The sequence below is a fragment of the Neophocaena asiaeorientalis genome, unplaced genomic scaffold, assembly GCF_003031525.2.
Source record: "Neophocaena asiaeorientalis asiaeorientalis breed wild unplaced genomic scaffold, Neophocaena_asiaeorientalis_V1.1 scaffold30, whole genome shotgun sequence".
In the NCBI taxonomy this organism is placed as follows: domain Eukaryota; kingdom Metazoa; phylum Chordata; class Mammalia; order Artiodactyla; family Phocoenidae; genus Neophocaena; species Neophocaena asiaeorientalis.
Genome location: NW_020174923.1, coordinates 8,014,239 through 8,027,798, shown reverse-complemented (window position 1 = coordinate 8,027,798; position 13,560 = coordinate 8,014,239). Strand labels below are relative to the sequence as shown.

The window sequence follows — 13,560 nt, the reverse complement described above, 5'->3', positions numbered from 1 at the left end:
CCCTTGCCAGGGGCTCTCCCTCCAGCTGTTGACTCCCCAGATCCTCTGCAGGAACCGTGGGCCTGGGGTCTGTCCCTGCCACGTTATTGGATCCCAGCAGTGATTTGGGGACACAGGAGGCAAGCGCCAAGGCTGCTGGAGGCCCCTGGGCCAGCACAAGGGGAGGCTCAGCAGACCCCTCTTCTGAAACACTGTCAGACCCCATAGATGTGCAGCCCCACTCCCAGCCGTGGGCAGTGTCTCCGGGCCCTCCGTCCTTATCTGACTGTTGCTCCTGGACCTTGCCCATCCACCAGCCGCCTCCTCCCAGCCCTGACAAGGCAGAGGCAGGAGAGATTTAGGGCCCCAGCTGTCAGCAGAAAACGTGAGAGGCCCCCAGCCCCTCTGCAGTGAGCCAGCTCAGTGTCTGCTAAGGTGCCTTCCCTAAGCGGCTGGGTGGATTCAGAAGACTTCAAGAGGAAGTACCCCCTCCCAGGGGGCTCTCACGTTGAACCCTCCTGGTCTAGCAAAATTGGAGGCTGCTGTGGATCCCTCGTCACACCACATGTGATTAAGTGAAAGCCTTTTCGAGTGGTTTGTTCCCTCTGGCTCGAAGCAGCACAGTCAGAGCGGCCCCACAGATTGAAACCGTGAGTAGTACCCAGCTGGCTAAAACATAGCAACACAATGACCTTGAAGTCGAAGTTAATCCGTCGTCTTTGTCCGTTGCCTCTTTCTGAGGTCCAGAAGCCAGCATGGTTGTGAGCTCACTCTGAGACTAGCTCCGTGTGATTCTGCCCCGTGGCAGGTTCTTCCCTGACAACCAAACACCCAGGCCCCTCAAACGGCGGCCCCAGATTACTCAGCAGGGTTCCCAGGTGCCGGGACACCGCAGCCCAAGCCCTGAGCCTTTAGAAGTTCCTGCTGCTGCGGGCCCTTTGCTCGTCAGCCTGAGCTGAGCTCAGCCTGGAGGGAAGAGAAGCTGATGGGAGCAGGGTCTCCGGGGCTGGGGGGTCGGGGGGAGTCATCCTGTCTGCCCTGGCAGCCTGGCGTCTCACCCCGTGTCCTCCTGTCCCCTTGCTTCCTGCCCCCCCCCCCACTGGCTTCCTTGCTTTGCTGGCTCTGTCTCCCCAGACCTGCAGCATCACCTGTAAAGCCCCTCTGACACCCCGCCGCCCGCTTAAACTTCCAAGCAGCCCCCTCCCTGCCTCTCTCTCCCCTCCTGCTATCCTTTTCTGAAGAGCTCTCAGGACCTGCTGCAAACTCTGTATTTTATTTTATTTTACTTATTTATTTTATACGATTTTTTAACATGGACCTTTTTTAAGTCTTTTTTTTGGCCACGAGGCATGTGGGATCTCAGCTCCCCGACCAGGGATCACACCTGCACCCCCTGCAATGGAAAGCGAAGTCTTAACTACTGGACCGCCAGGGAAGTCCCAAACTCTGTATTTTAATGACTCATCTTTGCTTGCTGTATGTTTTCTTCTCTGCTAAGTCCCCAGCACTGAGCAGAGTGCTCGCCAAGTATTTGCTGAATGAACGAAGAGCGAGTTAATCCTGGTACAAACAGGGTAACTGCGGCCTAGGGCAAGGGTTCAGCCCTGGCGGCCAGATTCTCCTGCAAAGTCAGGCTGTGGTGAGAGCACACACCACCCTGGCTACAATGCCTGGGTTCTGAATTTGCATCCAGAACCTTCTTTTAGCCCAGAGAGAGCTCGAATCTCAGAGGCTGCAGCCTTTTCCTCCCTGGAGCCCACATCAGCCTGTCTGATCACTCCGGACAGCTGCCAGCTGGAGGAGGTCCGGGTGGCCCAGGGCAGGATGTGGAGGTGTTTGAGATCCCTGACACTGGAGTGACATAGAACAGAAGTGAAAAAGAATACATCCGTGTGGGAGGGTGATTTGCTGGTCTTGCATTTCCCATACTCAATTCTTTATACATTAACTGAAATTAGATAAGACAGACACTGAGCCTCTATCCCCGAGGCTGACCGGAGGCCGTCTACCCTCCACCTCCTGGGCTGAAGAACCACATAAGGGCATTGTTTCCTAAGGGAACTCTCTCCACCCGGACACTCAGCCAGGGGAATGCTCTAGAGCTCTTTCCTTTTCTGCCCTTGCAGGCTTCACCTGTACATGCTGCCTCCTCTGGCCTGGCTTCCCTACATCACACGTCCCTGTTTTTCCTCTGTCCACACCCCCTGGTGTGCCTTCTTCAGACCTCTAGAGCTGCCCTTTCATTTGTTCCAAGGCAGCTACAGGGTCTGCTCTGGGACTGGCATATCTGTTCAGCAATAAGTATTGGGGCTTTTTGGTTTGGTTTTTTGGTTTTTGACCACGCCACGTGGCTTGCAGGATCTTAGTTCCCCGAGCAGGGATTGAACCCCGCCCTCGGCAGTGAAAGCACTGAGTCCTAACCACTGGACCGCCAGGCACTTCCCTAAGTGCTGGCTTTAATGACCAATTTGAACACCGTGAGAACAGGCCACATCATTCCCAGGTCCCATTGTGGGCTGGATGCGTTGTTTCAGATTTTTAACAACTGGTTGTGGGGAGGGGCATAGAGAGAAGGGGCCTGCCGACATGATGCCCCTGGACGGCAGGGCGGGCACCCCCAAGCCCGGGAAACCCGAGGACCTTGGCAGGAGGGTCGGGGGTCCCTGCAGCCTTCCGGACCTGGGACCCGAGGAGAGGCAGGGAACCCAGCGCCTTAGCACAGTCTGCTTCCCAGAGATAACGGCCCTCCGACTGTGTAATTAGCACAGCAGTCATGGGGAAGGGGGTGGGGGTCAGGCTGAGGGGGAGAAAAGCCTTGCGGGCGGCTGCTGGGCCAGAGCCCTTGCTGGAGAGAGGCCCACAGGCAGCTCTGTGGATGGCTCAACCTGGTCTTGGAAGGGAACCGGCCTTTGGTGGATGGAACTGAATAGCATGGATGGGGGTGGGGCGACGATGCTCGCTTCACTCCAGCTGCCTCATCCCCGGTTCAAGTTCCCAAGAGAGTTCCTAAGCGGAAGTGGTGTGGGGGGAGGACCTGCCAGGCCCAGGGGAGGGTGAGCCGATGTTGTGGGCGTCCAGCGCTCTCTGAGGCTTAGGTGAGCTGGCCCGGGGTGGGCGTGGGGCCCATCTGCCCCTCTTCGAAGCGGGGGCACCCTCTCCGGCCCAGGTGGTTCTTTGGAAACCCTTCTTTGGAAGGGAAAGGGGCCTGAAGTTGCAGGCGGGCCCAGCACCCTAACTGGCTCTTACTGTGTGTCCTCTCTGCAGGGGGAGAGGCCTTCTCCTTCAAATACAGCCCCGGGAAGCTGAGAGGAAACCAGTACAGGAAGATGATGACCAAGGAGGAACTGGAGGAGGAACAGAGGTAGGCCGCCCACCCTCTTCGGGGTCGCTCAGCTTTCTCCAGTACCGGTACCGCCGTGAGCCCCCTTCGTCGCAGGCGGGAGAGGAGGAGGGCCTCCTGTAAGCTTCGCCAGCCCCGCACTCTTCCATTTCCATTTTAGGGGTTTCTCCCCCCTGTCCTGGCAATAGTCGGCCAGGCTCGATGTCCCCCGACAGTCCCCTTGGGGCCCTCGGGAGGAGCGTGTGACGGTGATGGGGGGGAGGGTGGCCGAGCCCCTTCTTGCACCCCACCCCTCCCCCGCCAAAAGGGAAAAAGCAGATGCCTGGGAAGAGCCTGGAGCAGATCCGCCTGTTCACTTACACGGAGGGTTCATGACAAAACCAGTCCATCACTGCAGGATACTGCATGATTCTTCCTGCTCATCCACTTGGCCACCAGCCCGCCTCGGCACCCCCCAAGCCCCCCAGCCCAGGGCCAGCAGTCACTTTTTATCTGTTCTGCTCCACAGAACTCTGAGGCAGTTGCAGCCACGCAGCTCCTCATTTTTAGAATTGGGCTCTTGCCCCGCCAGCCCCCAACCGGGCACCCATGCACACCCCTGGGCTTCCCTCCTAAGGAGCAGTAGGGACAGGCCATGGGCGAGAACCAGTGGTCTGACACGGGCCAGCCTGTGGCCTGGGGTCCTCTGGTTTAAGCACAGAGCTAAATGGGGGCCTGTGTTTTCTGAGCCCAGCAACCCGGAGGGGCTGGGTGATCACCCCCTACTTGCTAGCTAGCGTAAGCTGGGTTCTAGGGTCAGGAATGGAGGCTTTATTATTCCAGGGTGCAGATCTCAACTACCCTTTCATTATCACCAAGCCCACCCTGTACCCCTCAAGTCAGAAGGCCCTGTGCCCACGAGAACCCCCTTTCCCTTTCTGGAGCCGCCGCCAGTCCTTCCAAACCTGGCCTGGAAGGCTCTTCACCGGGGACGGAGGGGTGGCAGGGTGAGCCCAGCCTGGGGAAGCCCCCCACTCCTCGGTGCCCAGCCGCTGCCTCTGGGTGTGATCCGGTTTGCTGCCTTTATATTTCAGGATTGAGCTGACCTCTGACCTCACTTCCCTGTAGCAAGTTCCTTAGGTCCTGAGCCACAAATATCCTTGCAAATCCTTTTGGTAAGGAGACTGACTTCTTAGATTAGCGGTGCCTCCCTCATCCTGTCTGTTACTGTGTCCCCATCACTACTGAATGTGGTCCAAACCTCTCCTCCTCCGCTGCCTTCATAACCAGTTAATTCACTTCTGTGCACCCGGGCCCGCTCATTCTTCTCCAGCGCAGGGCTCCTGGGTGAACAGGCTCCCTTCCCAGGGCTGCAGGGTTCTTGGAGGCCCAGTTCACGCAAGTCCCTCCTGGGCCTAATGGGCCAGCGCCCCCTTGTGAGGCTGGGGGGGAACTGTCTTCCGCTGGACTGCGTGGTATCACGCCCGCAGCTTTCATCTTTCCCTGAGAAGGTAGAATGGTGCCCGTCAGAAACCCTGTGCCCCCAAGTTGTGGGTGAGGCAGGGTGTTATGATCAGAGCAAGGGCTGGTGGACTGCAGCCCTGTGTTTGTAAATCCAGTGTGACTGGAACAGGGCTGCGGTCACTGTTTTTCTGTGGTCTGTGGCAGCTTTTCCACCGCAGTGGCTGAGTTTAGTTGCAGAGGGACCACATGGCCCACAAAGCTGAAAAGAGTCAGTACGTGGCCCCTTCCAGAAAAGTTGTGCAGCCCCAGAGTTAAGGATGGAGGGGGCTTGACGCGCCTGTGGCCCCTCGAAGGGCCCTGTGGACAGAGGCTGTGACCGGGACCCTGGCCCTATTCTGTGTGCTCTGCGGAGATGAGGGGCCATTAGAGTAGGAGAGGCCGGTTAGCCGACTCAGTGGCAGGGCTCGGGCCGGGGTCAGACTGCCACCGTCCCTGGGTTCCGTGCTGGGACCTCGGGGAGGGAAAGTCCTCCCTCCATCGTGTTCAGACAGCAGGCTCTGCGTTGCCCAGGGGGGGGTCTTTCCCTACTGGATCTTTGGGGGTCTCTAGATGAGTGGTTCACGCTGAGCTATTCTGCGGGGTCGAGACTGCCCAAGCGCTGCTCTTGGGGTGAGGGTTTCTCACCTCCTCACCCGCAGGCTTGGTTATCACAATCGTGCTTGAGCTGAGGAGGGACTGGTGGACTTCATGGTGAACGCAGTCCTCCCAGGGTGGGGCTGGAGTTCACGTTCACTCTCATCACCGCCCCTCCCAGCATGCTCCTGTGGCTGTCCGGCACGTCTGCCTGTGAGGTCTGCTTGCTCTCTCCTGCCCCTGCACGTGGTCAGCCCGCTCCGCACTGCACGGGGCCGCCGACACCCACCCTTCTCGCATGTTCCCCGCATGCTGATGCTTGGGGTTGCAGAGGCTGGCAGGCGTGGCTTTGCGTTTTCATCTGCAGCACGACAGTTCCAGTGGGGACCGGGAGAGCGGACGGGTGTGAGACAGCTCTGGTCCCAGCTGCGTCTAGGAAACTGCCTTTGGGATTGTCAGTATGAAAAATATTGTCAAACCACTAAAAGCACAGGCCAGTGAAAAGTGTGTGCCCTTCTCTGCCTGTCAGATTCTTCTGGACCAAACTCTGCTTGCTTCTTATTCCCTTCCTGGCATTCAGCGTCCCCGTCAGTTGCAAGCTGGTTAAAAGCCCATGCTGCAAACCCCTGACTTTAAATTCTTTACCTCGGCCCGCACAGTGGGATCTAGACCCTAAATCTTTAGTAGTCACAAGACCCAGAGTTCCTCAGAAGCTGCAGTTCACAGGTTTTCGGGGCATGGCAGTTGGTACGCAGGACCCAGAGAAAGAGACCCCAGATTCGTTCCTCCACGTGATTAATAACTGGGCGTTCCTGACCTTGGAGCAGCTCACAGATGAGATTCCTTCTGCCCAAGGGGCAGAAAGTGTAAGGCTTGTAAATCCAGACATGCTGCTTAAGAAAGACCCTGCTTCCTCACTGCCCACCTCCTGCTGGGTCTCCCGTGGGGCTGGAGCTCACAGGCTCCCTCAGCACTGCCTCTGCCGGGATGGGGGTGCCCCTGCGTCCCCCCCGCAGCTTTTCTGGGAGGTGCCGTATCCAGCCTCAGCGTGGCTGGGACACTGGGCTTGCAGGTTATGACTGCTCCCCGCGGCAAGATGCCACCCCCTCACCCCCAGGGCCAGTGAAGCTGGCGAGCTTGGCTGACTTCTAGCTCGGCAGCAAAAAGAAGAGGCACTGTCGGCTACTTCTTTCCTTGTACACCGTCCCTTCTTCCCATCTTCTGGTCCAGGGGAAAAGTGGAACCCAGGAGGTAGACTAGGTTGGCTCTGATAGTGAGGACCCAGGACCCCAGCACCCATTCCATTCTGAAGGTCCCCAGGACTGGCCTGACGTTTTTGGAAGTGGACACCACTCTAGTGGGTGGTGTTTTGAAATGCATAACTGGCAAGGGTGAGTGGCTATTCTTCCTGCTTTCTGCCCTCTGATGGGTCCACAAACCATCCACCAGTGTGAATTTCTAGGAACACGTGCTGACTCACTTCCACATGAGGGCGCCAGAGGGATAAAACTGAATCCCACCGGTTTCCCTCAGCGCTCACCTGGGTAAACCAGCGCTTCTGCATGTCCCTTGCAAAAGGTGGGCACACCATTTGTGTCATCTGGGGAGCACATGTCCTTGGAAGCCACTGTCCCCAGAAGGGACAAAACCTACCCAGCAAGGATAAGAAATAATCTATGGTGAGAGGACCGGCCCACAGAGGACCAGCCCAGAGCGGCCACAAAGCTGAGGATCTGACCCCCGCAGTCTGACCTACCTACCTAAGTATATCTGTGGCACCCTACCTGCCCACCGACCTACCTGTGGACCCCCGTGCCCAACAACACACCTGTGGTACCCTCCCTGCCCAACTACCTAATTGAGGACCCTCCGTGTTAAACCGGGCACAAGTGGGCCCCGAGCTGCCCAGCTACCTGAGGGTGCTCCCTGTCTAACTACCCATGTGTGGGACCCAAACTGCCCACATACCAACATGTGGGACCCTCCCTGCCCAGCTACCTACTGTGGGACCCTCCCTGCCTAGCCACCCACATGTGAGACTCGAACTGCCCAAATACCTGTAAGTGGGACCCTCCCTGCCAGCCACCTACAAGTGGGCTTCAGCCTGCTCAGCTACCCCCATGGGCACCCGAACTGCCCAGATACCCAAATGAGAGACGTGCCCTGCCCAAGTATTTACTCTGGGACCCTACCTGCCCAACTACCTAAAGTCTGACACTCCCTGCCTAACCACCTCCAGTGGGACCCTGCCTGTTAAACTACGTACAGGTGGGCCCTGACCTGCCTCGCTCCTACAGGTGGGACCCAACCTGTACAACCACCTACATGAGGGCCCTGACCTGCTCAACTACCTACAAGGGCACCCTGCCTGCTAAACCACCTACAGGTGGGCCCTGACCTGCCCCTGTAGGCCTTGCAGACTTGGAACGGGGTCTCGGGCTGCCTTCGGTTAGTGGGCTCTCCTGAAGCGGGTGATGAGAGGCAAACTCCCCTGGGTCTGGATCCCAGCATCTGGGCTGGCTTCTGCAATTCCAGACGTTCCCCTTCCTCACCCCGTTTCCCCCTTTCCTGCAGTACTTGTAAGACGGCATGAGTGAAATAAATTATCTTTTCTCCTTATTTCTCTTTACAGAACCGAGGAATAATGAAGTTATCCTTAGCCTCCTCCTAAAGGCTTTTCCTTTTGGCATCTTAAAACTTGAGAGATAAAGTGGAATCCCCAGAGAGGAGCCAGCAGGCTCCTGGGGCGCATTTTCCCACATAAATCTGCCAGGACTAGGCCCCCATCCAGGACTTTCCTTGGCTGGGAGGATCCCGAATGCCCGTGGCGCTCCCCTGTAGAGGCGTTCCTCCCTGTTTGCCTGGATTGCTTTGTTAAGCTGAAGGGTTTTCCTGGACTTTTATTTTCCCTATCACTCAACCTTCCTGTCCACACACGCTTTGCACCTGAGATATCACCAATGTCAGCAATGCCATCATTTTAAAATCGGTGTAGTTTTATTCCAGCCCTGCTGCTTTTCATCACCAGAGCCAAACCAGGAAAGACTTTGAGGTGTGATGGACAAATGAGGGAGCGCTGCCTGTGCTCGCTGCCTGGTCAACTGCCCTCCTTCCCCTTGGGGCCCGCTCCCCTCTCTGTCTTCGGCTGGCTCGGCCGTGGGGGCGAGAGCCCGATGATTGATCAGTGGGCAGCAAAGAACCAGAACCAGCTGTTGACTTCCTCTTGCCCTTACCCTCCGTTGAGAGCAGGCTCGGATCCAGCCCGCTTGTTGCTAAGAGGCCTTTTCATTGATGTTCCTACCAGCTCAGCGGAATGTCCACCTTCGCTTTCACAGAAGCAATAATGATAGTGTTCGCTTAAAACAGCTGTCTCGATTCTGCCTTTTCCTAGGTTTCATAGATGAGCTAGAACTTCTCCAGATAATCAGATCAGTCCCAGATTCATTTCTTGGAATTTTATATTTGACAATATTTATACTATACCAAACTAATCTGTAGTTTTTAGATGTGTTGGTTAAAACATTTTTTGAAAGCAGTAAGTTGATAGAAAAATTTTTTTTTCTCCTCTATTTAGTGGAAGGCCGGGAAATGTCCACTGTCAGCCTAGGGCATGGTACCTTCCCAGGGACCTTCTCCTCTGGGTCTAATACCTTAGGTTCACGGGTTTAGGACGGAACAGGCAACAAAGCAACAGCCACACAGAGCCATGTAGCCTGACCCACACAGCAGTAGCAACAGCAATGTCCTTGTCCGGCCGGGGTCTGACTGAAAAGTAGGTGACTCCTTCCAGGTTATTAAGTTTGTCTGGACACTTTCTGAACGTGGCTTGTAGGCACCAAGCCTCACATACTCCCGATGGCTGGGATCTGTGTATTTAGCCTTTGTTCAGTCCAATAAACTTTGAGTAGATGGTCTTGATTACTGTGTGTTTATTTCAGTTTTGCTTTGTTTTTAAAAAATCATCTTTTTGAACCCATTAAAATTTGAGCTGTCTCTCAGTTTGTGCCCGTTACTCTCCAGCAGAGTGCAAAGTCCTAGGCCCACCCTCTTAAAAATATGCAAGCGCCACGGCCATTAAGAGACGCACAAGAGGATTTGTGTACCTTGGGGGGGATGCCCACTCATACACCTGGATTGTGATTCCTTCCAAAGAGCTAAACACACAGCCTGTCAATTCACAGTACTCCTTTCTTCAGGTGGTAGGGTATCGCGTACTTCTCACAGGCTCCTTCTCCTCCGGACAGGAAAGCAGACTGTAGAAATAACTTTCCCGGCATGACTAAGAGAGGCTTGGATTTGGGACTTCGGTATTTCAGCTTCTAGATGCTGCTGTAGTCAGAAAACCAACTGTTAGCTGTTTGGGAGATACGGGGTTATTGCAGAAGGAAGATGTTAGGACAAGCGTAAGACCAGACGTCGATCGGATCCCCCTGTAGACAGGGTTGGGGTGCTGGTTGGACAGTGCTGTGCCCTACAGGGCCAGCGGTCAGAGGCTGTGCTGAAGCTCTGCCTCCTGGTGGGTCTGCAGGGACCAGAGCAGACCCTGCCGTTTGGTTTACATCCTCTGAAGGTGGCCCGTGCCGAGCCAGTAGGGCGGTGTTGCGGGGGGGGAACCACAGAAGCCTGAAACCAAACGGGGAGCTCACGCCAGCACACAGCGCCCAGCCTCACTGATGAGCACAGCACAACAGAACAAACAAGAAGCAAACCGTGTCTGCAGAGTCTCACCCCACCCTTTCATGTTTGCACTCATGGGAGGTGTCCCGTGCTGATCAGATGGCGTGGCCCGGCTGCAGAGAGAGAACAGAACATCACTCCCAGCATCCCCCCGGCCCCCCAGCCCGTGTGTGGTGAACATAAAGCCGATCTCCAGCCAGGCCTGTTCCCTGGTAAAAGGGCCAGGGCCCCTGCTGGCTATAAGGTGTCTTTGTGCAAACTGGAAAGAGGCGCCCCTTCCTCTGGGCAGCGAGACCCCACGCCCAGCCTTGCCCCTGTGCACACATCTGTATGCTCCCGTTTCCCAGCCAACTGTGTTTCTTCTTCCTCCACTTTTGGCTCATCCCTCTAAACGAAGGCTGTTTCTGACATGTCTCTGCATAGGCTCTCTAGCCGCCTAATGGAGCACCTCTGCTTCCTCGTGGCCTCCCGGGGAGGTGTGTAGTCAACATTAAAGAGAGGCCTGGGAATTCCCCGGCGGTCCAGTGGTTAGGACTCCGAGCTCTCAACTGCCGAGGAGCCAGGTTCGATCTCTGGTCCGGGAACTAAGATCCTGCAGGCCGTGCGGCACGACCGAAAAAAAAGGGAGGCCCACGGGGAAACTGTAGCACCGAGAACCTGAATGATAACTTGGGATCCCCAAATCTCCAGGGTAAACCCAAGACTTGGAACCCCAGTTTGTAGAAGTCTCAAGTTGAGTTTGTTTAGACCAAATCAGCTCCTGTGTTAAGAGTGGGTTTTGTTTTAGTTTCATTTTCTTCTTACTCTGGAAAGCAAAGCAGTAATACAGGAGTGAGGAGTGTCTGGACTCCACGGGATGTGCACGGCCTCTCTCTCTCTCTCCTGGTTTGGGAGCATCTTTTTCCTCTTTATCCTTTCTTCTTGACAGAGTTCAGAAAGAACAGCTGGCTGCCATCTTCAAGCTCATGAAGGACAACAAGGAGACGTTTGGCGAGATGTCGGACGGTGACGTGCAGGACCAGCTCCGGCTCTACGACATGTAGGCGCCTCCACCCGTCAAGACGCCGCCACGGCGGGGCCACGACTCTGCCCCAGCCCAGCCCAGGACCGGAGCCCGTGCCACTGTCAGACTTGTGTAGGCTTCAGTTTATCTCATATACATAGATGTAGAGGTAGATCATATACAGAGTTGCTCAGTTCTTGCAATTTAGGTATCATGTCACAGGAATCAGGACTGTTGTCTTCAGAGAAGAAAAATCCCTGACTTGCTTGGCTTCTGCCTGCTGGTGAGCTTCCAGCTGTCACATGGGCTCCCCTCCGAGGCTGTCATCTGATCCAAATTCGACCTTCCGTGCAGACCCTGAGCAGGCAGCGGCCCAGAAGGGCTGGCTCGAAGCCTCAGCAGCCCCAGCACATGGTGTTGAAAGGATTCAGGGGTGCTGTGGGATGAGTATCAGGTCCCACTGCCTGAGCATCCAGTCTAATAACACTACACCTTCTTCTTCCTTAGAAGGATTTCTGGACAGTTCTGTAATTGTATGGAGGCAAGCGGTAGGGGAGCATCCCTAAAAAGCAAAAAGTCTGATTCGAAGACTCACCTTCGATCCTGGACCAAAGCAACAGTATCAGAGTTAAGACCCTCTAAGTTTCCCTTATTTAAGCGCGAGACTTACTTTATATATAATTAAGACTTCTATGAGTGCTTATCACACACCTAGACCTGTGCTAGACGCTGTCAATGGAAATAAAATACACAACACAGTCCTACCTTTAGAGAGATTAAAGTCGTGTAGAGGGGAGTTCCCTGGCGGTCCAGTGGTTAGGACTCGGCGCTTTCACTGCTGAGGGTGTGGGTTCAATCCCTGGTCGGGAAACTAAGAAGCTGCGAGCCGTGGCGCGGCCAAAAATAAATAAATACATAAAAATAAAGTCCTTTGGAGAAGCCAGGCATGTGTGCAGGAAAAGAGAACCTCACAAGTCAGCATTCAATAAAATGCCAAAATGACCTCACAGAGAGAGCCTGGGCCACCTTAGCACATCAGTAAAGTTCAGTGAGTCAGTGAGTGCATGACGACGGAAATAACAGCGATTCTTCCATTCTGCCCAGGTCCTGTATCTGATCACCCCACTGGCAGAAAAATTCATGGCAATCTGAATTTAGGAGGGTACGCTAAAGGGACAACCTAAGAAAGTTCTTGAGAATATTTTTTATTTGCTGAAATAAAACTAAACACGAAATTAAAAGAAGCAGTGGCGTTTTACGTACCACAATTTAATAATTATCACGGGATCACAGTGAACCTTCTTTTATCCTCTCTTGCTTGTTAGGGTTTTTCCCAGGCCTCCCCCGCATCACTGTAACTGCTTTTGCTTCTTTGCTGACAATCCATAGCAGGAGGGTCTGATCTGTGTGTCTGTTGTTATATCCAAATGTCAGTTCTTTTTTCTTTTTTTAAAAAATATTTTTATCTTTTTTGTTACTGCTTTTTAAACATGTTATGATTTAAGTATTGTTTGTTCTCTCTCTCAGGTCCCAAGGACCCCCCTGGGTTGTTTTTTATCTCCCTGCCCCCTAAATGCATGTCAGCAGAACTTGCACTGCCCTGTAGTCACTTTATATCTCTTTCTTCACCTCCTTCTTCCAGTCCTTCTTCTCTGATTATACCAAACAAACAGAAATGACTCGTGGGTACGTGAGTCAAAATTCTCATGGCTATGGGAAAAGTAAACTGAAGGAACTTTTCTATACTTGGTTCAGCTAAGATGTTCCAACTGCAAAGAACTGAACACTCCAACTCAATTGTCCTAAACAAAAGGAGAATTAGGGCACGGGAGGAGTCCAAAGGCAGAATGCCTGTAGGTCCATTAGGGTCAGGGCCCAAGCTACATTTTTCTTAACTTGGTCTTCCTTGCACTGTGGGCTTTGTCACAGACCAGCTCTCCTCGTGGTTGCAAGATGGCTGCGGGAGTTCAGCTATCACATCGAGGCACAGGAAAAGGGCCGTCTCTTCTTTGTGTCCTAGGAGTGAGGGAACCAATTCAGGTGCACCCTCCCCTTTTGGGTCCCAATTGGCCAGAATGTCATGTGTCCATGCCTTCACCGATCACTAGCAAGGAGATGGGACCACCATGGTTGGCTGAGATGCCTGGGGCTGGGGCCGGCATCCCCTGAACACTTAGCCATCCAGAGGAGGGGGCCACTGGACCTCACTGGGGCTCTGTGAGAAAGGGGTGGGAGGGATGGGTACTGGGTAGACAGGACCTGTCACCTGGTGGGGACTTGGAAGCCAGGGTCTGGAGTGCTCAGAATATGTGACACTCTTCCTGGGTGGTGGTTCTGTTGCCCAGGTACTGGGCCTCTGATGCTTTGTGGAAGCACTGCTGGCTTGCTACAATTTTTGGGCGGCTCTGATGCCATTTCCAGATAAGCTCCATCTTCTGTTTATATGATTTCTGTCACTTCATCTGCTTCACTGGCACACCAGTTG

General features: G+C 54.5%; 1 protein-coding gene across 1 annotated transcript in view; it reads left to right on the top strand.

The window, feature by feature from the left end:
- The window catches only part of MXRA7 (matrix remodeling associated 7), an 18,420-nt gene extending 6,101 nt beyond the window's left edge, over positions 1-12,319 (top strand). Inside the window, exons 3-4 of the mRNA XM_024760616.1 lie at positions 3,244-3,340; positions 11,001-12,319. Coding sequence (XP_024616384.1) covers positions 3,244-3,340; positions 11,001-11,115 — 212 coding nt within the window. The 3' untranslated portion in view covers positions 11,116-12,319. The remainder of the gene's footprint in view (positions 1-3,243; positions 3,341-11,000) is intronic.
- The last annotated feature ends 1,241 nt before the right edge of the window (positions 12,320-13,560 follow it).